The sequence below is a fragment of the Desmodus rotundus genome, chromosome 9 (genome assembly GCF_022682495.2).
Source record: "Desmodus rotundus isolate HL8 chromosome 9, HLdesRot8A.1, whole genome shotgun sequence".
In the NCBI taxonomy this organism is placed as follows: domain Eukaryota; kingdom Metazoa; phylum Chordata; class Mammalia; order Chiroptera; family Phyllostomidae; genus Desmodus; species Desmodus rotundus.
Window position 1 is genome coordinate 970,223 of NC_071395.1, and position 25,753 is coordinate 995,975.

The 25,753-nt window shown below is 60.6% G+C and overlaps 1 protein-coding gene across 3 annotated transcripts in view; it reads left to right on the forward strand.

Moving 5' to 3' along the window:
- The first annotated feature begins 9,116 nt into the window (after positions 1–9,116).
- UGT8 (UDP glycosyltransferase 8) overlaps positions 9,117–25,753 on the forward strand; it is a 32,877-nt gene continuing 16,240 nt past the window's right edge. Inside the window, exons 1-3 of one of the 3 annotated variants that reach the window (XM_053911850.2) lie at positions 9,117–9,680; positions 22,819–22,847; positions 23,653–24,476. In XM_053911850.2, coding sequence (XP_053767825.1) covers positions 23,655–24,476 — 822 coding nt within the window. In that variant the 5' untranslated portion in view covers positions 9,117–9,680; positions 22,819–22,847; positions 23,653–23,654. Of the gene's footprint in view, positions 9,681–9,817; positions 10,150–21,328; positions 21,513–22,818; positions 22,848–23,652; positions 24,477–25,753 lie in introns of those variants that run through there. The other 2 variants (XM_053911851.2, XM_053911852.2) reach the window with 2 other exon arrangements.

The following is a 25,753-nucleotide window of genomic DNA, read 5'->3' on the forward strand; positions in this document are numbered from 1 at the left end:
TGGGGAGGAGTGAGTTTGGGGCGGGGAGAGTGGTTCTGCCCCCGCCCTCAACTCCCGTTCGGGGCGGCTCTGCTGCAGTGTGTTCTCGGCGTGGCAGTAAGTCTTCAGGTAGCACCCTGCTCTGTGTGTTTCAGTCCCACTTCACAGCGTAAGGGCACAAACGCCACACTGTGGGTGCGTGTGGGGGCGTGTTTTCTATGCACTTGTCTGTGACGGCCAGAAGTAGGCAGTCTGAGCTGAAAACTGTCAGAATTATTGACCCCGCCCACCGGTCTGCACTGTCAGGCGGAGTTGGCCAGGTGTGGGTGGCCCTGTCTTAAACTCCCGGAGCCAGGTCCTGGTGTGCCAGCTCCAATCATGCCTGGACTCCGTGCTCACGCATCATGGGGAGCTCTGGCTGAAACCTGGCTCCTCGTCAGCACCCCGGCTCTGGGCTCTGTCTCCCAGCGCCCCTCAAACCTCGGTGCTCGTCCAGACCACACGGAGCTTCAGAAACACTCACGGGCTGTCAGACGGAGAAGGACGAAGCGGTACGAAGTCACTCACGGGCGGGGGTCGCGTCTGCAAAGCAGACTCCTCCTCACAGACACAGAGGGCAGAATGGGTCCAGGGGCCAGGAGGCACAAACTTGCAGGTGGAAGACAAGTAAGCGCTGGGGACGTCAGGTGCAGCGTGGTGGTGGCCCTCGTTAACATGCTGTATCGGGCATTTGAAAGCTCTGACAGAATAGGTCTGGAAAGTCCTCATCACAAGAAACGAAATTCTGCGCCTCTGTGGTGACGGACGGCGACTGGACCTGCGCTGCTGGTCAGTTCACAGCATATGCAAATATGGGATCGTAGGCTGGACACCCGAGACCGGTCAGCGGGGTGGCACTTCTACCTCAGCAAAGAAAGTCGAACAGCGCTTGTGCCTGCCGCGCCTGGGGAGTGGATGCAGTCTGCGGAGTGACCTGGGTGGGGGGACGCTAAGCATTGGGCACGTTTGGAAACCGTGATCTTCAGTGACAGTGACAGCCCTCCCGAGATGCGCAGTGTCCCCCGGACCTGAGCGCACGCCATACCCTCTCCTGGCTGCACCCTGGCTGCGCCGGGGCCCCTGGAGAGCCTCCCCAGCGAGGAGTCTGTGGCAGCAGACCTTCCCCGCCGGCCACGCTGCTGACAAAACATGCCAGGTGGCGGCAGAGCCCGAGCCTTCCCTGGACTGGGGCGGGCGTTCCCGGAGTGGGGGCTCCGACCTTTGCGTTTCTGACCAGCCTCCTGGCTGGCAAATCCTGGGAACCGCAGCGGTGTGAGCAAACCACACCGTGGAAGCTGCCTGGAATGGGGGCAGACAGTGCCTGGCCTGGGAGCCCCACGCCCCCCCCCCCGCCCCGGGAAACCCAGCCCCTCCACGCTCATTACACCAGGGCATGGGTGTAAGAACTGCTACCCGCAGACGTCGCCCACTCAGCGCAGACACTGGAGTTTGGGGTATGGCCTGCGCTGAGGGAAGGCAGGCTTGTCGACTCGCAGTCACTGAGCAGCTCTCGGTCTTGCTGAGGCCTTGGGGGGCTCCTGACCTCCACTGAGACCATGACCTCGTCTTCTAAACAGGAACCTCACATCTTGGTGGTTGGTGTCCAGTAGCATACTTAGAGGTGTCTTCGCCAGAAATCCCCAAAACTCAGAAACAAGTGCCCTGCAATTAGATGCTTCTCACAGCAGGCCTGTGGGGCTCCCATCTGTCTCCCCTGTGGCCCAGGCGGGGGGCCAGTCCAGGAGCCCCAGGTCTCCCCTGGCTATGTAGCGAGCGCTTGGCGCTGGACCAGCACATGAGTGATTCCAATGCTTGGTGACAGAAGATGGCCACTCGGACCACTTGTCAGGAATTCTCCAGATAAGACATCGTGAAAACTCACTCAAATGTGCCACTCCGTGGTGTGGAAGCAACGGCAGCAGCGGGGCAGCAATCTTGTGATGTCACACGTGCAAGCGTAACAAACTCAGACGTCCAGGGTGCAGTGTGTCTGCGTGGGAAGAATCTAATCATGCTTTTTAGGTTTGAAAAGTGGTGATTCTGGACCTTCTCGTCAAACGTCCCCAAGCCTGAAGTAGGGGAGTTGGACTGGTCGGGGTTTCTAGCTTTGTATCAGGTACACAACCAATTTTAGCTGCACGGTTTAGCCCCCTCTATGTATCTGTGTGTATCTGTATGTATCTCTATGTATCTAGACAGAGACAGATGGATAGATGATAGACAGAGAAACGTAGCTCTTGCCAGCTAGGTAACCATCTCCACGGTCCGGGCTGACGGCCGCTGTGCGGAGCCTCGTGCTGGGTTTTGCGGTTTTATGAGAAGTGGGAAGATTCCTTAAGGAAGTCTGTGTGGTTGCACAATCAATTGTAGATCGATGTTTGACAACTTCCAAGCTTCAAACTGAATTGGTCTTTGATAATTTACTTCTTGGCTGTTGTTTTGTTATGTAATTTAGGAACCACTGAGAAGCTGGTGAGAGTTCGTGTCTCTGGCTCAGTCCTGCCAGGCACGTCCCAGCTGCTTGTACGACCTTGTGGGGGTTCAAGGTCCAACCAGGAGCAGCACCAGCCGCTGAATGTGACCTCGGTGTGACGTTGTTTAGGTGAACTATGCCGAAAGCTGGGTCTCTCAACCTCTCAACAGCTCCGGCTGTGGGCAGGGCAACAGAGAGGACTCACTGAGATTTAGAGCCGTAGGGTGGGGCCAGTGGACTCAGGGCCCCGAGTCTGAGGACGGGGCTCCCTGGCCTCCCTCGCTGCCAGGGGAGAGGACCCTTGCAGGGCTGGCTCCAGGGGATCAGAGCCAGGAGCCCCCTCCCTGTCCTCCACTAGGGGCAGAGCTAACATGCCTCCTGGAGACCCTGAAATGTGGCTTCTCACCGAGCCCCAGAGTGACAAGACATTGGGGGCCTGGGGGTTGGAGGGAGAGGTTGTCCTAGAGGGGCATCTGCCTGGTGGCTTGTCCAGCTGTCACCCCTGACCCCTTCTTCGAGGAATCACTGTGACCTTTGGTTACTGCACTTGATAAACGCCACCTGCCCTGAGATGGGAAACGCGTTAACACGTTAACACCCTGAAGTTGTAAGAAGCTCATTGAGAACGAGGAGAGCCGCTGAGCACACAGGCAGAGAGAAGTATGACAGGTGTTGCTGCTCTGGTTGTCACTCGCTTTATGTAGCAAGTTAGTGCCCTCATTTCTTTTATGTAAAGAGTTCTGGCTGTATCACAGATCAGTGGTTTTCAGCCCAGGAGTCTGCAGCTCCTGGGGCGGGGGCTGGAACACGGGGGTGGGGGTGGGGTGGGGGGGTGGTTAGTATGCACATTTCAAGCCACGGGATTCGGGAGGTAGGCATATCATTCATCAGTTTATCATTTTCCCACTGTGTCCGTGTGTCTGCCATGACGGAACTTGCAGTCCGCAGAAGCTGGAGACTCCGACCCAAACAGTAAAGTGGTGTAGAGCCGGGGGGGAGGGGCGGCAGGACAAACAGGGAGGGCAGTCTACCCTGCGCGCGCGCGCACACGGCTGGGAGCAATTTTCCCAGGAAGAGAAACTTGACACCTGACTGGGCCGGCCAGGCCGCTCCCAGACAAGAGCCGCATCCGCGTACTTTGTCAAGTCAAAAAGGAAGAATTATAGCACAGGGCGTGTCCTCATTGATGACAATGGGAATGCCAGCGTCCAGGTTCAGAGTGCTCACCCCGCATGGGTGGTCCTGCTTGCTCGAAGGGGTGCGGCCGCCACTGGTTCCCAGCCCTCGTGGAGAACTTGGCGGGTTCTGTGCTGCCGCAGCTCCGGGGCTGCAGGGTGACAGCCTCGCCCACCGCGCACAGAGGCCCTGGATGCACGTGGTCGGCAGGCGTGTGTGCGGTGCACCTGCCAGGACCCGCCTGCTGTCCTCCCCGCCGCACCATGCCGGCCTGCCCCTGGCCCCTGTGCCCCAGAGACTGCAGCGCTGCGCGGTAAGCGCCCCGGCAGGGCAACCTTTTGGGGATGACTCTAGACATCCCCGAGTCTCTGTGCGATTGGAACGGCCGCTTCCTGTGAGGGCACATTTTAGTATTTAGTTGCATACGTGATGTCATTTGTTGTGTGATGCCATTGGCCAGGAGACCAGGGTCTCTTAATGCAGTTCTGGACCTGCCTTCAGTGATGTCCGATTCTCTGGGTTAGGAGGTCAGCCTTCACCCCAGACCATTGTTTCTGTATAAGACACACACGATAGTCACCATGGGCCAGCGCCGGGGACTGGGCACGCGATTTCCCAGGGTGCTCTCTGGGGGAGACCAGCACTGAGGACAACAATCCTTAACCCTCTGAACTTGAACCTTTCTACGGAGTCAACAGAGCATGTTTATAACACTGTGTATCAGAGGGAAGAGGCGGCGGAACGCAGATGTCAGATGTCCATGTGCTCGTGTTGAGGGGAGAACTGCAGAGCGCAGACTCCGGGCGGTCATGCCAGCAGATGCGGGACCCACGCCGTGAGGGACTGAGCGCAGCGCAGGAGAAACAGGTGTGACTCAGGAGGAAAAGTGATGTTTCCAAAAGCAAGCAAAGGGACACAGCCAAGAGAGGAGGCCTGTCCCACAGGCCTGGCGACATCAGCGCACCTGCCCCGTGCTCTGCACGCACCTGGGGAGCGCCCAGGGAGGCACGGGTCCCAGGATGGCAGTCTGGCGGTTCCCAGCGCCTCACACGCTGCGCTGTCCGCCCGGCACTAGGGAAGCAAGTTGAAGAGAGGCCTGACCCGAGTGCCCCTCTGATAAAGGCACGTCCTTCTGAGACGCCCTCGGGGACGTGTGTGTCCTGTCCCTGTGCCGGTGGGAACATTGGATGAAGAGGAGACACGCTGGCTAAAAGGCGCGGCGACCTGCCATCAGGGTGCTGCCCGAACGCAGACGAAGTCCCACGAGCCCCGCACACCAGAGGCTGCGCTGGCTGCGCCTTCAGAGCCCCTTGGCCTGGTTCCTGTCTTGCGAGGCAGGCGGAGCTCTGCACCTAGAGGCCTCCCATGACCAGTTTGTCCCTTTCTCTGTGGACTAACTTCCCTTCCTGCAGATGTGGTTAAAATTAAACCCGGCCCCTTTGGTAGGTAAACCCCACGGACCACTTCAGGGTAATTTCCACAAATAGCACCAGTGAGACGTACAATTGGGCACCTGAAGTTTTAAATGGCTGAGCGGACTTGAGTTATGCATCACCTAACTTGGGGCGAGCTCAGTGCCTCAGCCACCGGGGCCCTGCAGACGCCGGTGCTTACTAATTCCGCCTCGTTTTGGTGGGGAGCACAGAGCCAGGCCCGGCCGGGTTGGGCTTGCAGTCCGCGGCCTGCGTTGCTTCTGACTGTTATTCTGCGTCAGGAGGCTTCTCGCCTCCTCGGCGAGGGGGAAGCGCAGGTGCTGCTCCGTGTGACACCCAGGTGTCTGTCGGCTGCTTGTCCGAAAAAAGCCGGGTCTGCAAACGACCCGCTGGGGCGGGGGGTGGCATTCGCTACCAGGGAACAAGCGTCAAACTGCGGCTTACGGTCGCCGCTTCCAAGCACGCGTTCGCCGGCCTGTCTGTCCTGAGCACTTAGGACAGAACTTTTAATAGTTGAGAATCTCACTTCAAATATATTTTCGCAGGTAATGTGCTTTATATTGAACCCCATGGTTGAGGCTAATATTATCAAACACCGGTTTGATGTGAAGGTGCCCACACAGGTCCAAACTGGTTTCCGCGTTTCTGTCTCTGTCTGGAACTTGCCCTCCGGCATTTCCATTTCCCGGAGGACGGGGCTTCCCCCTTTGGAACCGTTTCCCACGTTAACAAGCCACGCGGAACGTGCAAGGGCTTCCTTAGCGCTCAGTACTTTCCGAGCGAAGAATGGCGTTGCCCACGGACTGCGCCCAATCTGCCGGGCTTGGCCCAGACGGCGTCCACTTCCCGCCAGCAGCCGCGCTCGTGGGGGCCCATCTCCCGTCGTCGCGGATGTTCCCGAGACCGGGCCCCGCCCCCCGGTGCGCGGCGGGAGCGCCTGGCGTCCTGGTCCTGCCGCCGGCGGCTGCTCGGGAGCGAGCGGATGCCCGAGGTCAGCTGATGCCCGACGCGTGCACGTCGGTTTCGGTATGTTTGTTAAAACAATGTGTTTCATTACCTCAGGTGACTTGAGTGGGCATTTCGGGTTCAATTGGAGTGATTCTATTTTCAGTTATTTAAAGATCCTGTAAAGTCACACAGCTTCGTAAGGTGGCCAATGCGGGGGTGGGGGTGGGGGGAGTGGGGGGGGAGAGAGAGAGAGAGAGAACCACGCGGGAGCCGTGAGCTCCCACGAAGGACCTGCCTTGGGAGAGAGGAAGACTCTGCTTCCGGCCGCTCCTTGCTTGGGACACGGAGGAGCCGCTGTGGCCTCGGACTGCACCCGGAGCGCGGAAAGACTCACGAGCGGCCGCACCGAACTCGGCCCGCGAGCTCCAGGCTGCTCATTGTAGGAGCCGAAGGTCTCGCTGCGGGTGGGCGGTGGGGGGCTGCGGGGGAAGGACCCCTCGCTGCCGCTGGGTCACCGCAGGGCACTGGTGCGCGCAGATGCTTTGCTCCCAGAGCCTCCAGCAGCCGAGGGATGGAGTCCCCCGCGAAAGTGCCCGACACCAGCTCCCTAACATCGATGACACTGTCTCCCAGGGCTGGTGCCTGTTCTCGCTGTCAAATCGTGACTTGTGCATCACGCCCGTTTGATGTCCTTTGTGTTTCTTCCATGGTTGATCCTGCTTTATTTTAGAAAATGTCAGGTACACGTGTCCCCTAAGTACATCGGGTTATAGTTTTCTTTCAGAATTCTCCCAAGAGCTGTCCGTGTGCACGTCCGGGTGCGTGAGAGGAGTGGACGTCCGCGTGCACGTCCGGGAGTGTGAGGGCAGTGGACGTCCGCGTGCACGTCCGGGAGCGTGAGAGGAGTGGACGTCCGCGTGCACGTCCGGGAGTGTGAGGGGAGTGGACGTCCGCGTGCACGTCCGGCAGTGTGTTGGGGAGTGGACGTCCGCGTGCACGTCCGGCAGTGTGTTGGGGAGTGGACGTCCGCGTGCACGTCCGGGAGCGTGAGGGCAGTGGACGTCCGCGTGCACGTCCGGCAGTGTGTTGGGGAGTGGACGTCCGCGTGCACGTCCGGGAGTGTGAGGGCAGTGGACGTCCGCGTGCACGTCCGGGAGTGTGAGGGGAGTGGACGTCCGCGTGCACGTCCGGGAGTGTGTTGGGGAGTGGACGTCCGCGTGCACGTCCGGGAGTGTGTTGGGGAGTGGACGTCCGCGTGCACGTCCGGGAGTGTGAGGGGAGTGGACGTCCGCGTGCACGTCCGGGTGTGTGAGGGCAGTGGACGTCCGCGTGCACGTCCGGGAGTGTGAGGGGAGTGGACGTCCGCGTGCACGTCCGGGAGTGTGAGGGGAGTGGACGTCCGCGTGCACGTCCGGCAGTGTGTTGGGGGGTGGAGGACACGGTGTCAGAGACAAGCACGGGCGAACACGGAGAACACGCACGGCGCGCTCACGCGCTGGTAGGAGCCTGTCTGGGACAGGAACCCCGCAGACCACATCATGGAGGGAGACACCAGACAGAGCAGATCCGGGCGCCGAGAGGGAGGCCGTTTCTGGACGGGGGAAGAGTGTGTTCCGTGACTCCACGTCTACCACGGTCCCCCGGCGCCGCGCGGCCACAGACCCGCGGCTGCATGCAGACTGTCCCTTAGCCGTGTTAGTCGGGCCGTGCCTGCAGGACGCCCTGAACCGCGCAGGCGGCCGTGCCCCCAGTTCCTTCCTGCGCTCTGTCCCGTGCTCCCAGGAGGTGGCTCTTAACCAGTGTTCCTCGGGCCGCGCAGCTGCTGCTGGAGCGTGGCCCAGCCCCGCGGGGGTGGGAACGCGCGTGTGCAGGGCGGCTGTGGAAGGCGATGAGCACAAGGTGTGGGCGAAGACCGGCATCTAGAAAAGCATAAAGCGGACACGGCGAACGTGCCCGAACTGTGCTGGACCTTTGGAACCGGCCGGTACTGCCTGGAGCTGGCAGTGCATTTGGGTCAGACGAGTGCCGAGTGACGGCGCGGCGGTTGTCACACGTGGTGGAGTTTTCTCCAGGAGGCATACGGGCTACCTATGGTCTGTGAGGAGCAGCAGGTGCCTAGTGGAGGGGCCTGAGCTGCCGGGACAAGCCTCAGCCCTGTCTTCGCGCCGTCCTGTGCCCCCCCGCACCTCGCTGGCCTTCAGCACCCCGGCCGACAGACGCGCCGTTCAGGCCTCCTAAGAACCCAGCCCCGCGACCCTCCAGTTCTGAACGGCCCGAGGTCGTCACGCAGGTGGCCTGTGTCCGTGTTTTCTGCAGCTAACTCTGAACAAGGCTCATCAAGTTTTGGGAATTTTAAAAGATTTCACTTATTGGGTACTAACTCGATTTCGGAGTGAATTGCACTGATGACATTTTGTAATCATGAAAAAATACTGCTTTAGAATACGACGTGTAGTCATAATAAGCTAACGCTGATGGACGAAATGTCCAAACCCGGACAGAGAAGTTCTATGAGAGTTTCAGGCAAACTGACGACACGAGCCGGGGAGCATTTTCTCAGACGCTCCGAGAATGACAGTTGTGCATTTCCTTTGAGGGAAGTAGGAAGATTCCGTGGAGGGGGGAGAAAGCAAGGCAGCAGTGGGTTACAGGACGGTTGAGAAGGTCACGTGCCTTCTTGAAGCTCCCACCCTGGGGGGGGGGTCGGGGGGGGGACCACTCCTGGCATTTCTCAGGTGTGGGGCCTCACACGTAGGAACAATGCACGGGGTTGGCTTAAAACCTTTCGCTAAAGGAGGCCTACGCTGCCCGCCCGGACCTGCCCCCTTAGGGATTTATGATCAGACCACCCTGGGGGGTTACCTTTTACAGAACCCCTTTTTATAATGATGTCTACCATCATGCGATCAGAATGATTAAAAGTATAAGTAAAATTAATTTTATGCAAAGGAATGTGACAAATTATAGAAAGATTTTCATGACTTAAAGTTCTTAATTTCTATTTTTTTAATATTTGCACCACCAAAACAATAGCTTGCAATTGCTTGAACTGCAGCTTCACGCTTGACAGTTGAGAGAACAGAGCTTTTGAAATAAATGCTTCCCCTCCATCATGTGGGATTGTTACTTTGCCCGATTAGTGTTTAATACTTTAAGGCTTTTAAAATGCAATTAAAAAGAAATATGTCCCTCCTCAGGTTAGGTACAGGGCTGGCAAAATATTCCCAGTGTTCTCACAACACTTCACATTTCTGATCTGCATCAGACTGCACCTGCTTGCTTGCAAGGGTCTCCGTGGGTGAAGGCTCTTTGGTCCCGCCGTCATTGACCGCGCGGCGTTAACACTCAGACGGCCGGCGAAGGTCAGTGTTCTCCCTGTGCCTCGTCACGTGGCGACGCAGACAAGAGCACCTTTCCACCCTCCTGCCGCGGCGCGCACCGAGTTCCCACCTGTCTGGGGACCGGGGAGCGCGCCGCGGGGTGGCCGCAGCTGGGAGGGAGGGCGCGCGTGCGCAGCGGGACGGCCGCAGGGGGAGCGCGCGGCCGGCGCCCGGTCCCGCAGTTCCCGGAGCGCCGTGGCCGTGGGCGCGGGGCCGACAGCAGCGCTCGCGGAGAGTCCGACGGGCACGCAGGTGGGTGCGCGACGCCCCCCTGCACGGCCGCGGGCGGGCTGGGCCGAACTCCCCTCCCCGGCGCCCCCCGCCCCTCCCCCACCGCCGGCCTAAGTTTCAACTTTCCAGCGGGGGCGCCCTGGCACTTCGCGCCGCGTGGTGTCCGGGGCGCAGGGGGCGCAGCGGCGGCAGCGGCCGAGGCGCAAGGGGCGGGCCGAGCACGTGTGCTCGGAGTCGGGGGTCCGCAGTCCAGGGTCTAGGCTTCCAGCTGCGTTCACCTGCCTGGGAGCGGAGCAGGGGGGCGCGTGCGACCCGCGGTCCCGGCCGGAATAGAGGCGTCCGGGCCTGCCGGACGCGCCGCCGGGGAGGAGGCGGGTAGAGGGGCCGCGCCGTCGACCGTGAGCCCAGATACCCCCGCGCCTACCCGGCACGACCAGCTGCGGGCCGCGACACTTGCCTCGCTGATCCCTTCGCCGGGAGCGAGGCCGAGGTGAGGGGCTCGGGGCCTAGGGCAGGTGCGGGCGGGCGGAGGACCACCGGGGGCGGTGGGTGGTACCGGGACCTTTCCGGCCGCGCCCCCTCCCACAGCGGGGCCGCGCGGGGTGAGGTGTCCCGGGGCCGGCGGTACGCGGCCCCCCACCCCCACCGCGCTCGGGTCCCAAGTGAGCGCGCCTGTGGGGGCTTCGCCCCTGAGAAGCCCCCCAGGGGGGAGGGGCTGGGATGCGAGGGGCTGGGACGCAGGTGTGGGCAGGGGGCGCCGGAGCGCGCGGAGCGCAGAGGTTTGAGAAGTTAGGGCGGTGGCTGTGCCTCCCAGCGCGTCCCGGGCAGGGGTCCTGTCCCTGGACCTGCGTCTGCACCTGCACCGCTGGGTCCGAACCTGAAGGGCCGGGGCGGGGGGGGGAGCGGGGGGGGGAGAAGGAGTCAGCAACGGGCACTTGCCGAGGCGGCGGGCTTCTCCCACGGTGACCCGGGAGTCCCACCCCCGCTGTGCGCAGGGTGCGGAACTGGCGCAGCCTCGTGTTCGGGGTGCCGCCCAGACAAGGTAGAAACGCTGGGCCACCACCCTGTACAATGAGCTTTTCATTGTTGGGGACCTGACGCGGCGCCAGGCGGCCCCGTGCCAGCCTGCTGCTGTGTATTCCTCACAATCGCGGGTCAGAAAGTCCCGGGGCTGCGCGTCCTGCCCCTGCGAGCGAGGGTGGCGAGTGCTGCTTCCGGGGAGGCGGGCACTGTCCGGGCGCCGCTCTGCCCCCACAGATTCCGCATCAGCCAGGGAGCCCTGCACCCGCGCGCGGCGCAGACTTCGTGTCACTGAATTGAACGGTCAGTCCGCCGTTTCTGTCCAGAGTGAGGGCGGACTCGTCTGCGTGCAGGGGGGTTGGCTGTGGGGCTTGTCCCTGTTGAGCAACCGGTCTGGAGAATTCCAGGGGAAACCCTCTGGGGTCGCAGTGGCCGGGCCCAGGAGGTGGCTGACGTCTGCGACCCGGCGTCTCAATAGCTTGGGCACAACTGAGTAGAAAGGTTCCCCTGGCTTTCTCTGGGAAATATGCTTTGAGTAGAGACTCAAAGTCTTCCATCTAAAGTTTATTAATGCATGCGCTGGATTAAGCAAAGCAGTGAGAGTAAAGATACAACAATTTTTTTGGTAAAATTGATTTTTTTGGTGAAGCGTTTGACATTGACGTTGAGCTTATATGGCTTAAAACATTGCAGGGTTCCTCCCCAGTGATCATCAGCCCGCAGTTAAATAGATACTGATGACAGAGGAAGGGACCGACCCCTCCCTCACTTCTCAAAGTCCTTGCACAGGTGTTCACGTGTCAGGTGACAGTAACGCCGGCTCCCCGCGGCTGAGGTCCCGCCAGCCGACCACAGCGCACGGGGCGGGTGGGGGTGTTTGATTGTCCTTGCAGCGCGTGAAACGGCTCACTTGCCGGACACCATCTGGGTTGCGCCTGTTTACCTGAGCACATTTTCTACATAGCTGACCCCTCACTCCATTAATTACTGAACCTTTCAAAAAACTGCTCCTAAAACAGACCAGCGTCTCTGAATCTCACGCTCTGACTGGCTCCCAGGCGGCAGGTCGGGGCCGAGTGGGGCCGTCCGTGTGAACGGGAATCACGGGGCCACGACCTGCCGGCGAGCGAGCCTGCTTCACGGCAGGTGAGCTCGGCCGGCTTGAAACTCTAGAGCGGAGACAGGACTGCCCTCCCCTTTGTTTCTGGTCTCTCTCCGCTGTCAGCTATCGCTTTCGCGGCGGGCGGGCCGTGAGCGGGCCCGCTGCCGTGTTCCGTGAGATCCCGTGGGCCTTGCCCGCGTGTCAGGCTGTGACCGCACGACAGCTGGCTGTCCTTGTGCTGTGCTTCTGGGCTGCATCGCGAGCTGAGTGGCCAAGGTTCCAGGAGGGTGGCCTCTGTGCACGTGGTTTCAACGTGTTTTCTCAACAGGAAATTTGGTGTGTGAGCTCTCTAGGCGGGTGCCTGGCTTTCAGGCAGATCGGTGTCCTGGGATGTCTTTGCTTCTCTGAGAAACGGAAGCAGCCCCAACGTGGACTTGGTCTCCGTGGCCCACACTGAGCGTGGTCGGGGACAGTGCTGGGAGGGGGCACCTCCTGCCCGGTCACGCCGCGGCCGTGGGCAGTGAGCGTGGCGCTGTTTCCCGTCTGGAGGCCGGGACGCAGGGTGATGCGCGGGTCCCGACGCCCTCCTGTGGGGCGAGGCCAGTCATTTCACTGCTGTTTTGCATCTCCTGTGGAAGGGCTGTGTCATCAAATGAGTCTGAGCAGCGCGGTTTGATTTAGTCTCTAAGAGTGCTCGCCGCCCCTCCCTCTTCGGAAGTAGTTCGCAAACACTCCTCCTTTCTCAGCGAGTGGTTACAGGAAGCCCCCTCTCACCCTGTGTGGGGCCGGGGGTTTGCAGGGGCCCTGGGTGGGGCGGGGAAAACCGAGGGTCTCAGGAAGTGGGGACAGCAGGTGCCCCAGTGAGCCCACACACCCGCAGGCAGAGCCCTCAGCCGCCAGTTCCACCTGGGCTGGAGGGTTCCTGGAGGAGGTGACCTGAGAGACCGGTAGGTGGAACAAAGAGGTGGTGTGCTGTGCGGACCTGACTCACGCAGTCTGGAGGCCCCGCCGAGGATGTGACACAGGCTGTTGAGACTGGGTGGGGCGAGGACCTCCTGAGGCGAGGCAGAGAGAGGTGTGGTCACACCCACTGGGGGTGACTGACGGTGGGCGGTGGCACAGGAGAGGGGACAGGTGCTGTAGGGTGACAGGAACCAGGTCTGGGCCTGGGAAGGAGGGTCCGATGGGTCTCTGTCCAGAGGTGTGAGCGAGCGGATGGGTGGATGGATTTAGGAGTTTTCAGCATACAGGTGGTTGTAGGAAAGGAGGTTACTAGGTCTTCCGGGGCAGGTGTGAAGAGTGAGAAGGACAGACAGGCCTGGGAGGGCGGCTCTGCCACTGGACGTGCTGGACAGGGAAGGCGCAGAGCGCAGGGCTAGAGAGCGAGGCCAGCAGCTTGTTAGTGGCCGAAGGGGAAGAGTCTCAGGAAGCCAGGGTCAAGGACAGACGTGAGATCCCAGGCTGTCCCGGGTCTGCCCCAGACCCACAGGGCCCTGACCTCGAACTCAGGACTTAGTTGCTTTTCCTCATCTGCACCCTGAGGACCATTTGCTGGGCTCCAGGGAGGCCAGGCGGCTGCCAGGTCAGTGCTGGCAGGTCCCTGGGCTGGGTGACGAGGTTGTCGCCACTTCCAGCTGCGCTTGCTCTTGGGATCGAGGGAGGAGATGAGAGGGTGCGCATTTGGGACGGTGACGGGATGGTGTGGGCAGTTTCCGGGAAGAAGCTAACAAGAGGCGGCTGGAGGCTCTGCAGGGAGCAGAGAGAGCCGTGGGAGGCACTGCCTTCCCCGGCACCAGACGGGGCGAGGCACACAGCTGGGCTGATCCCAAAGCATCTGGTCATCAAACCACAGACGGTTTTAACATCCTCTTTAAAGTATTCTTGGTACTGTGAGTTCATGTTTCTTAGATAATCTAAAGAGGACTGAGATTACTCATTTTAAAATAATCTGAAAACCCAGAAAAACAAGATGGGTCTCACTTGATGCCCGAAGGTTGTGAAGGCCCCTCCTGACCGCTCAGGGCCGAGGACTGGTGCTGGGCAGCAGCGGTTGGCCGGGGGAGGGGGAGCCAGTGGCGGGTGTTTTCCGTAATTGAGTCTGCTTTAGTGACATTTAAAGTATTCCTGCCTTCTCTGTAGGCTTTTCTCTAGTTGGATGAAGTAGGCTTTTTATCAGAGATAAACACCTAAATCCAGATTTATATTCTAATGTGTATGTGGCTTTTTTGACCCTGTCATTAGCGGGTACTTTGGGGCGGTCTGTGTGGGAGGTTTCGGCCGGGACTCCCGACAGGTGCAGGCCGTGTGTCCACAGTTGGGTTTGGGGCTGTGGACCATCCGCTCCTCATGCCCACCCAGGCGCCAGGCGCCAGCGGAGGTCCACATGGACACGAGCGCCGCCGCGGTCAGCGCAGGAGAGTGCAGGCCCCAGACCTGAGCTTCTGGGCGGCCGGGCGCCCTGGACGCCTGGGTGGGCCCTGCTCTCTGCTGCAGAAGTGTGCGAGCGGTTCCACCCCGGGGTGCGGGGGAAGGCTGTGCGGTTAGGGACAGTGGGGGAGGCCGTCCGCCTGGAACACTGTCACTGTGCCGGTTTCGGTTTGAAGGAGTGACCAGTCCCCCTTGACTTACACAGCAGACCTGCAGCTGAGGCGTCCTCGTCGCCGAGTGAATCTGCCCTGTAACCGCTTTGGCAAATGTAGCCTGATTTCAGAATAATGCTACAAAATACGTAGAACTACTTTGCACTTCCGATTCTGTCCTGAAGAAATGTAATACTTGAAATATTTTCAAGACACCGAATCAGACCTTTTTAGCTATCACATTGGCCGTAACTGGTTTTTATAGGTAATACCCATGGGGCTGATCTTCCACCAAGTGAGATGTTTTAGTTTAAATATTATGTTCCCATGAATTTAAAAAAAAACTTAAAAAGTAAGTAGAATCGAATGTTCAAATATGCTGTATTTTCTGTAATACGTTTTTGGGAAAGCTGCATAAAAGTTCAGTTTTTATAAATTGAATTGTGTTCTAGAACCCTCCGTTTGCAAAACAACCTGAAGAGAAAGGCGCGCAGCGTTCATAGACGCAGGTGATGGGGCACAGGTGTGCGCTGCATTGAGGGCTGTGCTCCCCGTGCACGACAAGTGTCTCTCGGTGAGGAGTGCGGACGGCATCAGTAGACTCGCGTCTCACGCGTGCCCTGGACGTGGCTGTTCTGAGCAAGGTGCAGCTGAGTCTCTCTGGGAACAGGAAGTCCTGTGCTGACGAATCCGATCTGCAAGTTCAGGTTCTCCTCGTCTAGGTCACGGAAGCAAACACACACGCAGCCCCCACACATGTGGGCATCCTGCGCCCCAGGGTCCTGACCCCCAGAGTCCCCTACATTTGGGAACCTGAGATAAAAGCTTTAACTGATGCTCCACCCCACCCTTGGGTGGTGCCCATCACTCAGAAGAGGAGGCTGGACTGGGAGCTGGTTTCCTGGAGGCAGGGCGCTGCCCCGTCTTGCCCTGGACTTGGGCAGGGGCCCCCGGTGTGTTGGGGTGTCGTTTCGGGGGTTTGCTTTGGAGCTGCACGCAGTTGAGCTCAGGGCCCCTGGAGCAGGGCTGGAAGGAGCTGGTCAGACAGGTTTGCCTGTTCGTTTACAGGGGAGCCTGGGGCCGTGCATGAGGTGGAGGGAGGGGGACAAATGCCAATCCTGGCTCTGAAAACCTTCATACAGGGGCTGGTGTGAGAGTGAGGGGACTGTTAGGGAAGCGAGAAGGACTGGGGCTGAGAGTAGGTGTGGGGAGAGGGGAGAAGCGGGAGGAGGTGGGCGCCTGCTGGGCGCGGGCTGGAGCTGCTGGCAGGGACCCAGAGCGCTGGGGGGGGTTGCGTAGCGGGGAGTGGGGACACAGGCCCCTGGCCTTTAGCACCCAGGAGGGAGGCCACCCTGTGTGGGCCAGCTAGAGTTCAAGGGGACGCTGGGGGCGGGCTGTGATCACTGGGGAGGCAGTCACCTGCAGGCAGGTCCACCAAGCGCTCGCCGAGATCCACACCCATGACAGGGGACACAGCCCTCAGGGCTTCTGGGGGTCAGAAGACAGTCCGGGGACCCAGGCCAAGAACCGGGACTGTTGCCCAGTACCTGCCTGCACCACCATCTGCTCAGAGCGAAACCTTGACTTTTGACACGACCCTTCGACCTTATAGGCCCCTGGTCTCACTGCGGCACTTGCCCTGCCAGCTGCGGGCACGTCTTCCTCAGACCCTCTGGCCCCTTGGGCTGCTCCTGGCGGCCATCCCTGAACCTTGGTGCCCATACCTGTCCTCGAGTGTCCTCACTACCTTGGTGGGTGGGGGCGTGACTCACCACAGGGGTGTCTTCCTGTGGCAAACGGCAGTTCTGGTGCTGACCCCTCAGGGCCCTCTGACGTCCACTTCCAGCTCGGCCTCCACGCTCGGGCCTCCACTCCTCGGGGCCCCGCCTTCCGGGGACGGACTCCGGTGTTCGGGGTGCACCTGCCTGACCCCCCCCAACCTGGTCTGGCCCCTGGGCACCACAGTCCTTGTCACAAAGACTGTCCACACGCTGGCAGGTGCCATCCCTGCTGTCTGTCCCATCCCATCACTTCACGGCCACACCAGTGCCTCTTCCTTGGCTTTGTATCCCTCTACTCTCTGTCCCTCAGCCATTAGAGACCCTGGCCCTCAGGCCCTTCTGGTCCCCCTGGGCCAACCTGCTCTGTCCTTTCCTCCCCTGCAGACCCCATCCATCCACGAAGGCGTCAGCCCGGTGCCCCGGTGGGATGGCCCCGTTCTTCCAGGGCTCATCCTCCACGGCTCCGTCACTCGGGCCCCCTCTGCCCTTCATGTCCAAGCCCTTGGAGGAGACCTCCCTCCAAAAGCTCGAGCTCCCAGGGTCCCGGCCCCGGAGGCAGCAGGCACTCAGCCTGAGGTTTCTCTGCTTGTCGTACTTCCGTCCTTCCGGTTTTTCCAAACCTGTGTCGGTTACACTTGCGCTTTTTCCTCGGCTTTATGTGAAACGTTCTGTGAGTGAGCGCCGGTCCTGGGGAGACGAGGAGACCGCGGTGTCCTCGGTCACAGCAGAAGCGCTGTCTGTCGGGGCGCTGTTGCAGGTTCTGCGTTGTGAAGTCACAGCGGTCGGGGCTCCCAGGAGGTAGACGCCCAGGTCCCGCCGCCCCTGGATGAGGATGGTGGTGACTGGTGACGGATGACTTGTGCGTTCGGCCTTCCCTTTGTGTTTGTGCCTGAGGGTCAGTGTGCCCGCGGCCCTGGAGCAGCGCTGAAGGAGGTCTGCTAGGGCCTTCCCCCGCGCCAGGGGCAAGCCCCTTCTCTGCGGCGGGTTCCCGGCCTCCTCTGCAGACGGCGCTGAGGCTCTGGGAGGGGGAACAAGAACGCATTTCGCAGCGTGGCATCCAGGGAGGAGGTAGGGAGACACACAGGCTGACTTGGACTTTTAACAAGCAGTGGTGACTGACTGTCAGTTGTTTGCCGGTTTTAAACAGTTCTCGGGGGCTCTGACAGGTGTCCGTGCTGCTGGGATTCCTCAGACTTTGCCGGCTCAGGCTGCGGACGCACTTTCTGTCCAGATTGTGAAACTGCGTGGAACGTACAGCAATGAGGGCTCCAGTCGTCCTGCCCCCTCCTGGCTGTTCCATCCTCTCCTCTTACCCCTGCCTGCCCTCTGGAGCTGACGCCTCTGTCCTGACATTTGGGAGGGGACTCAGAGGACACCCCCAGTGGTTACAAAGTGGGAGGCTGGGGGAGGGGGCGGGGATTGGGTCACGGTGCTCAGGTTGTCCTGCCTGAATGTGGGCCTGGGGTGCTTTCCACCTGCCGGCCTCAGGTCCCTGCCTTTCTTGTCAGCTCCGCCCAGGAGGTGAAGGGCATGGGCGAGGGAGGGTGTGAATCAGACAGTGGTTGCCAGGCCTGTGTTGTGCGCACCTGTAACCTGTGAGAATTAATTCAGCCGCTCCTTCAACAAGCAGCCTGTTACAGGGTAGAACCTGCCTTGGAGCCAGAACACACAGCGATTTATTTTTTATCTACTGTAACATTCGTACGGAGGTTTAAGAAGGTCATTACCGAGGGTTGTCAAAGACTGCTGTTTTGATTTGCGTGCCCCAGACTTTTAAAAAGCCCACCTGTTCTCTGATGTGAGGTGGCCACATTGTGGCACCTGAATCCAGAGCAGGTAGGAGACGCTGGCTTAGCACCCAGGAAGCCGAGTGCTGGTCCAGCCGCCACTGAGCGACCGGGACCACGGGCCGTGAGAGGCAGGGCGTCCCCACATGCCGGGCCCCTCTGCAGGCAGAGGGCTTAAACTCAGCATTCACTGCAGTGGGGACCCTCACGTACTTCCTACCTGAACACACACATTTAGAAATGTTTGTTGTCCTTTTGTCACAATATGAGAAGTACCAGTGTTGAACTATATTTATGTTGGGTTTGCAAGGCGGCGGCTGGCGTTACTTGTGGCACCAGGTACAACCCCAGGTGCTGAGAGGATGCAGGGCTATGCTTCCACCTGTTCCTAAGGGCCTCTCGAGGTGCTCTGTGCATTTCTGCAGACTCACCCCCCACCCCATCCCAGGGCTTTCTCTTCTGGGGAGTGATGATGCTTCCGCTGTTTCCTCCTCTGTTCCGTTAGAGTTTTCCGTCATTAGTGATGCTGCTGTGGGTGCGGGACTCCAGGGGGAGCGTCCTCGTCCAGTCCCTCGTGAGGACTTACGAGGAAGCGAATAGGGAAGGGTCTGTGATTCCGTTGGTTGGTTATATTTGGCCAGACGTTTTCGGTCTCAAAGCACATTGGAGACATCGCATGCAGCTTGGTTTGTGACTCTGATGTTGGCGTAGCCGGGGTGAAGCGTGCCCTGGAACTGCTGATTCAGGGGAGGGTGTTACTCGTAAGCAGGAATCAAAGCCAGGGAGTCTGTGGTCCTGGCCTCCCAGTAAAGGTGCCGAGAAAGTTCCCATTTCTTCCCCACACGTGGACTTGCCTCCTGCGAGGGCCGGCGAAGTTCCTGGGTTTGCTCCCCAGCCAGTGAGAATGCCAGGAAATGCCAGTGGGGACAGGACAGGCCCCGAGGAGACGCCGTGAAACGTGCATCAGCATCACAGTTTGAAGAAGGCAGATGGCTGTCGGGACTCGGGGACTCGGGCCAGCCCGGCCGTGGGACCCGTGAGCGTTTGCTCACTTCTGCGAGGAAGGACGAGATCGCAGCCCAAGCAGAGAATTTCCATCGTTTGCGGGCCATCCGTGGGTCCCGGGGTGCGGAAGCTGGGGGTGGGGTGGGGTGGGGGAGGGACCTGGTACCAGGAGGGGCGGGAGGACGCGCACACGCAGAAACCACACCTTGCTGCTGCCCACGTGTCTGTTTGTCTCCATCCCATGTGCATCTGTGTGCGTGCGTCTGAAAACCGGGCGTGCAGCGAACGGTCACCAGTGTGGAACCGAACTCCGAGCTGGGCCCGCAGCCTTCGTCCTGACAACCTCTCCGCACGGCTCTGCCGCTGGCTAGGGTTGATCGGTGACCCTCGCTGTGGTCAGCTCGGTTCTCTCACGTGATGAGGAAGTGCCCGGCCGTCTGAGGGCCAGAGACAGTCTCAGTTCAGATGCACGCGACTCCCTGCTTGGTGTGTGTAACCTGAGCTTAGGCCGTCGCATTTCAGTCACCAACTGGGCGCTCGGCAGTGTGCAGGTGTCCGTCCAGTGACAGCTACGGAGGCCGATGGTGTGGGGACCCCTGGTGCGTGCCATGCACATTCCCAATTTCCCGGCTCTCCGGGAGAGATCGTGGTGGTTGGGGAGCTGTTCCCTTCGGTGACGGGTCTGCATGTTCAGTGGTGGGCATAGGGTGCAGTCCCAGCCGGGTCCCTGTTGGCCCACCCTCCTCTCTGTTTTCTCCTTTTTATCTTATCTCCACTGATGACTTGGAGGCCAGGGCCAGCTGTCACTGGTAAGTGGGGTGTTGCGTTTCTGTCTGGGCCGCACCACTGCACAGAGGTGTCTGCGGAGGCGAGTGCAGCAGCTGGTGGGCCCTGCGGGAAACGATCCGTGTGCGTGCTCTGGGCCACAGGGTGGCGTTGAGCCGAGGACAGTGGGGACCAGCACTCCCAGGGCGTTGCTGTGAGCCCCAGCTTTCCTAAGGAAGCTGTGGGTCCTGCTTCCCTAAGGGGGAAGCTTGGCCTGAGGGAGGTTGTGTTAGTAATGGAACGTTTTCCGTCATCCCTTTCAGAAGACTTTGGTAGATGGAAAAAGGCAACGGACAGAAGTTGAGGCCCTGGCTGGTGTGGCTCAGTGGGTTGAGCACCGGCCTGTGAACCAAAGGGTCACCAGTTCGATTCCCAGTCAGGGCACATGCCTGGGTTGCAGGCCAGGTCTCCACTCGGGGGTGCATGAGAAACAACCACACACTGACGTTTCTCTCGCTCTCTTTCTTCTTCTCTTCCCCTCTCTCCAAAAATAAATAAAATCTTTAAAAAAAAAAGAAGTTGTGGCCAGCACCTCCTGGCGGGCGGCTTTGGGCAGTGTGTTCTGTGACGCATGGCAGCAGACCCAGGCGTCTGCCTGTGTCCGGCTCGTCCCAGGTGTTTCTGCCGCGGAGCTGCGTGCTGCCGTTCCAGCATCTCTGAGTTCTGCAGACAGTTCGGAAGCACCGGTGTAGGGAGGAGGCAGCAGAGGGGATCTGAGCCTCTTTCTCATTTACTGACTCCCCGGGCCACCATTGCCTGGCCGTGGCCCTCCGTTCTGGGGGTGCCGACAAACCTTAACTCCAGCCCTGCCCCTCTGGGCCTGAATGTTGTGGGTGGTCTTGCCCAGGACTCCCCCAGTGTTTGCCTTTCCTGGTGTGGGTTTGGGGACCCCTCACGCCCGGCAGGGGCTGGTTCAGGCCAGAACGCGCACCATGTCCTGTGTGGGAGGGACACGTGTCCGCAGACTGGCTGGGTGAGGCCCTGGCAGCCACACTGGGTCTCCCAGGCACAGTGTGTTTCTCCAGCGTCACTTTCTTCTTCCTTTGCGGGGGGTGGGGGAGGTTGCGAGTGGATGAAGAGTGGGTTTGGGACTGGCTGCCACCCATTCCTGGGCACTGCAGTCTTAGCCTCACGCCTGTGACCGGGCAGCTGTTCCTGCCCCGGTGGATGCGGTGGGATGGGAGGAGGCCCTTGGGCCACGGGGTGGGGGTGCAGGCCAGGGCTGCAGGGTGACCATCTTGCCCACGTGTCCAGGACTGGCCCGTGTCATGAGGTCCCCCCCTGCCCCAGTTAGGTGCCAGGATGGGTGAAGGGCAGACTGAGAACAGCTGGGCTCCCTATAGGTGGCCTTGGCTGGGCACTGGCCTGGACCCTGGTTCCGGCTCCAGCAGTCGGCCAGGGGGTGCCTGCCGCCGGTGGGATGTTAATCATTACCACGTCCTCTCTGTGCTTGTTCTAGCCAGCAGGAGGCTGAGACTGGGGACCTCTGAGGGCTGGGCTTCTGTCTGCGCCCACTGGCCAGAACTCGTGTGTGGCCAAACCTGGCGTGACAGAGGCTGGGGCATGTGGTTTCGGTGGCTTTGGCTGTGAGCCAAGTGAAAGTGAAGGCTCCATTGCTGGAGAACGGGGAGACGGTGCAGCCCAGACACCTCCGTGCCAGGGCGGCATCCAGTCAGCAAGGCCAGCGTCCTCCTGTGACTTGCTGGGCCGTGTGCTCGGTACCCTGACGTGGGAGCGAGTGAGCAGCAGGGAAGGTGAGACGCCCCTGCTCAGGATGAGCCCCTTCTTCCTGCTACCAGGACGTCACTGGGAACAGTCCCAGAGTCCAGCTGCGGAATGAAGCTCAGCGCCTCGAGCAGCCATGGACGTCACATGAGCTCATTCGCTAAGATGAAAGGAAAAAGCGAGGCTGTCGGTGGTGGTTCTTGGGGTCGGGCTGCAATTCCGGGATCAAAGTCAAGGCCACGCACTCCGGAGGCCTTTTCAGCACTTGCTGTGCGCTCAGGCCACGGCAGTGAACCAGTCGCCGACTTTGGCTGAAACTTCCATCTTTCAGCAGCTTAAGTTGTGACGTGGAAGGATGGATGTTAAAGTTCGTGTCTACGTAAAGGCATCAGTCACGGTGCCCTGCAAGTCTTTGCTTTGCTGGGTGGTTTTTCTGGGGCTCACGTGGAGAGAGGAGTAGTTACTGTGACCGTGTTCACGGTGGCCGGGGGACCCAGCTGCAGGTAGGCCTGGTGTGTTTGCTCACGTCCGCCACCCACGAGATGCCCACGGCGCAGGCAGGGGGCTGGGCTGCGGGCTGCCCTTCCTGCTCCTGCGAGCTGGGCGGCTGGTGTGGACGCGGCTCTGCACTGGGGTTAGCTCTCGTTTGCCACGAGAGACTGAACGGCCGACTGGCGGGGACGCTGACTGTCCAGGGCCAGACCCTGCCCCGCGGCTCAGGTACGGCGTTGGCAGTGTTCGCCTCGCCTGTGCTTTCCCACTGCCCGGTCAGCGATCCTGCATCGGCTGGGGGAAACCGGGGCAACAGCTCTTCCACGTGGGGCTGGGAGCCCCATTTTGTCAGTGAATGAGTAGATGGAAACAGCTGGGGCATGTGGTGTTCGACTCTGGGGTTCAACTCTGGTGCTCGAGAAAATGGGAGAGCTGAGGGGCCGGTGAAGTTGAGTTCTCATTGTTGCGAACTCTCGGTGGCGCGTGGGGAGCCTCGTCGCCCAGCGAGGGCAGCGGCGGGTCTGGTGCTCTCGCATTCAGAGCCCCCCTCCCCACCCGGGGCCTCGTGGGGGCGACTGCTGCAGTCGGGGTGATGGAGGCGGCGTCCTCTCCTGGCTGGTTTTGTGAGGCCCTCGTATTAATTTGAGCGGCAGTTACCGTGGGTTTCGAAATGTGCGCAGTGAGTTACTGCTGCTGTCGCCTCTGGTGGTGCAGCAACGGCTCATCTGCAGACAGTCTGGACGCTCCCTGGGGTGTGGGGGGAGCCCCTGGAAGTGTAACGTGTTTACAGTTCAGTCTCTCCCTTGCCCACCATTGATTTTTTTTTTTTCTTTTTCTTTCTAGGTTGCTGGCTGTGCTTGGGTGCTGAGAAGGTACAGTCGTGGGAGCTGTGTTTTTAGGTGGTGGGCTTGGAGCAGACAGGGTGGGTGGTCGGCGCGTGGTGAGCAGATACTGGCTTCCTGATGCTCATGGATCGTTGCAAAGTGACCTTTTCTGTATTTGGGGCTAATTCGTCGCGTTGAGTTGGCTGGCGCTGTGTTTGCACCTGCCGGCCCCAGAGGAGGGTTTTTGCTGGTAAAGAGACAGCGGACGACGCTCGCCGTTGCTCCCTGTCCGTCGCCGTGAGGGCGGGAGGCTGTCAGCCAGCTCTGGGCGGTCGGGACCAGCAGCAGGTTGGGTGGGACAGACACTCCGCACTCACTCCCTGGGACCAGCTGTTGGGGGTCCCTTCCAGGTGCTGCCCTGGTGTGCATCTGCAGGGGACTCTGGGGTTGGGACCGAAGACAGACAGATAGCTGTGGTCCCCCTGTGGGCAGTGTCTCTTGTAGGAGGGCCACTTGAAACAGCTACTCTGTCGAACAGAGTTTGTCTGGTCGTAGCGGGGCAGGGAGACAAACAGTCCAAATCGGAGGCACGCAGGTCTCCTCCTGCCTCCGGGACTGACGTTCGCGTTCTGTGAAAAGAGGATCTGCTGCTTCGTAGCTGTCACGCCTGTCACTCAGGAAGCCCTCTCAAGTCACCTGCAGGTTTTCCCAGCTGTGAGCCTGCTGCCCAGGCTGGGCTCGCAGGTGATCTTGCAGGACGGGGGTGAGAGCGGAGGCCGGGCCCTCGGGACAGGAGCCTGCGGGCGGGGTGGTGAGGACGTGTCTTGCTCAGCGCGGCTGTGTGTCATTGCAGCGATGGCGTCCTGCGTGCTGTGCCTCGTGCTCCTGTGCGCTGCCCTCGGGGTCGCAGACGCCGCCAAGATCATCGTGGTGCCGCCCATCATGTTCGAGAGCCACATGTACATCTTCAAGACGCTGGCCTCGGCCCTGCACGCGCGGGGCCACCGCACCGTCTTCCTGCTGTCTGAGGGCCGCGACCTGGCGCCCTCGCCCCACTACGGGCTGCGGCGCTACCCCGGCGTCTTCAACAGCTCCGCCTCCGACGCCTTTCTGCAGGCCAAGATGCGCAACATCTTCTCGGGGCGGCTGACGGCAGTGGAGCTGTTCGACATCCTGGAGCAGTACACGCGGAACTGCGACCTGGTGCTGGGCAACCGCCCGCTGCTCCGCGCGCTCAGGCGGGAGCGCTTCGACCTGCTGCTCGTGGACCCCAACGACATGTGCGGCTTCGTCATCGCGCACCTCCTGGGCGTGCAGTACGCCGTGTTCTCCACCGGCCTGTGGTACCCGGCTGAGGTGGGCGCCCCCGCGCCCCTGGCCTACGTGCCCGAGTTCAACTCGCTGCTCACGGACCGCATGAGCCTGGTGCAGAGGATGAAGAACGCGGGCGTGTACCTGGTGTCCCGGCTGGGCGTCCGCCTCCTGGTGCTGCCCAAGTATGAGCGCATCCTGCAGAAGCACGGGCTGCTGCCCGGCAAGTCCATGTACGACCTGGTGCACGGCTCCAGCCTGTGGATGCTCTGCACCGACGTGGCGCTGGAGTTCCCGCGGCCCACGCTGCCCAACGTCGTGTACGTGGGAGGCATCCTGACCAAGCCGGCCAGGCCGCTGCCCCAGGTGAGGCCTCTGCGCATCCCAGGGACCCGAGTCAGCCGGCAGGTCTGCAGTCAGTGTGGGTTTTCAGAAGAGGCAGGGATGATTATTTGATACCAAATGCTGCTAAAGGCAGTTAGGACACAGAGCCCACCAGGGTCCCCTTGTCGGGGGGTCCGTGTCCCTGGGGCCCTGGCCCTGCTCTGACTTCGTCTGACGCCCAGGGCTGCTTGGCTGTGGGCTCAGGGCTGGGCTGCAGGGCCTCACAGAGGTGCCCTCCCTGGAGCGTGGGCAGAAAGTATGAGATGCTCGGTGTGTGTGGGTGATTCTGTGTAGTGAAACACAGTCACAGACAGGCCTCTGCATCCAGGTGCACAGACGCAGTGGTCAGAAGCCACGTGGACAGAGCTCTTTTCTTGGCATTGTAACAGCTAAGGTTGAGTTCAGCTGTGAGCTGCACTTTCCCTCCGAGGCTGCAGGGTGGCCCTTTTTAGGGACCCCAGGCTGCGCCTCCTTTTTGGGCCTGCTGAGCTGCGTCCTCCGTCTTCTCTGTGTTTGAGTCTCTTGCTGGCAGGTGAGTTTCTGTCTCCAGGTGGGCCTGGGCACCACGGTCCACATCTGACGGCAGCTGTGGCTTCTGCATGAGATCATTCCTCCTCCTCCCCTAAAGCCCTGCTCACCTGCTCACTTCTGGCTCTGTCACCACACATTAGCACCTGGCGGGGCCCGGGGTGGAGGGGCCACGCCTTCAGCATCAGGCAAGGACCGTCTCAGGGCAGAGGTTATCGTTCTTGGAGAGTGACGTGATGGGAACGTTGCTTCAGGCTTTGCTGACAGCACCGTGCCCCTCCCCTCCCCCTGCAGCCCGTTTAAGGAACAAGACCTTGATGTATCACGTGAGACCCAGGAGCGTGGGCCTGGCCAGATCTGGGGGCTGTCAGCCAGCAGGTGCCCTGTGACGTCATGTGCAGGGTGGCCGTGGGCTCGGCCACTCGGGTTCGCTGGGCCCACCTGGAATCCTTAGCTGTTCTCCTCCCTCCCTCCCCAAAAGTAGCCAAAACCCTAGACCCGGGTCGTGGGAGCAGCTGAGAGGCTGGCGGGCTGAGGCCCTGGGTCCCGTGCTCTCTGGTCGCCGTCCCCACGTCAACGTGCACAGCGAGCGACGCGGTTTCCCTTCCTCCCACAGCCAGACTCGGCTCCTCCCGTGGGCCCCTCTGCCATCACCGTCACTCTGGTGAGGGTTTTGTGGCATCTTTTCTGTGGCTGGAACGTTACGGGAGGTGGCACTCTCTGTCTTCAGG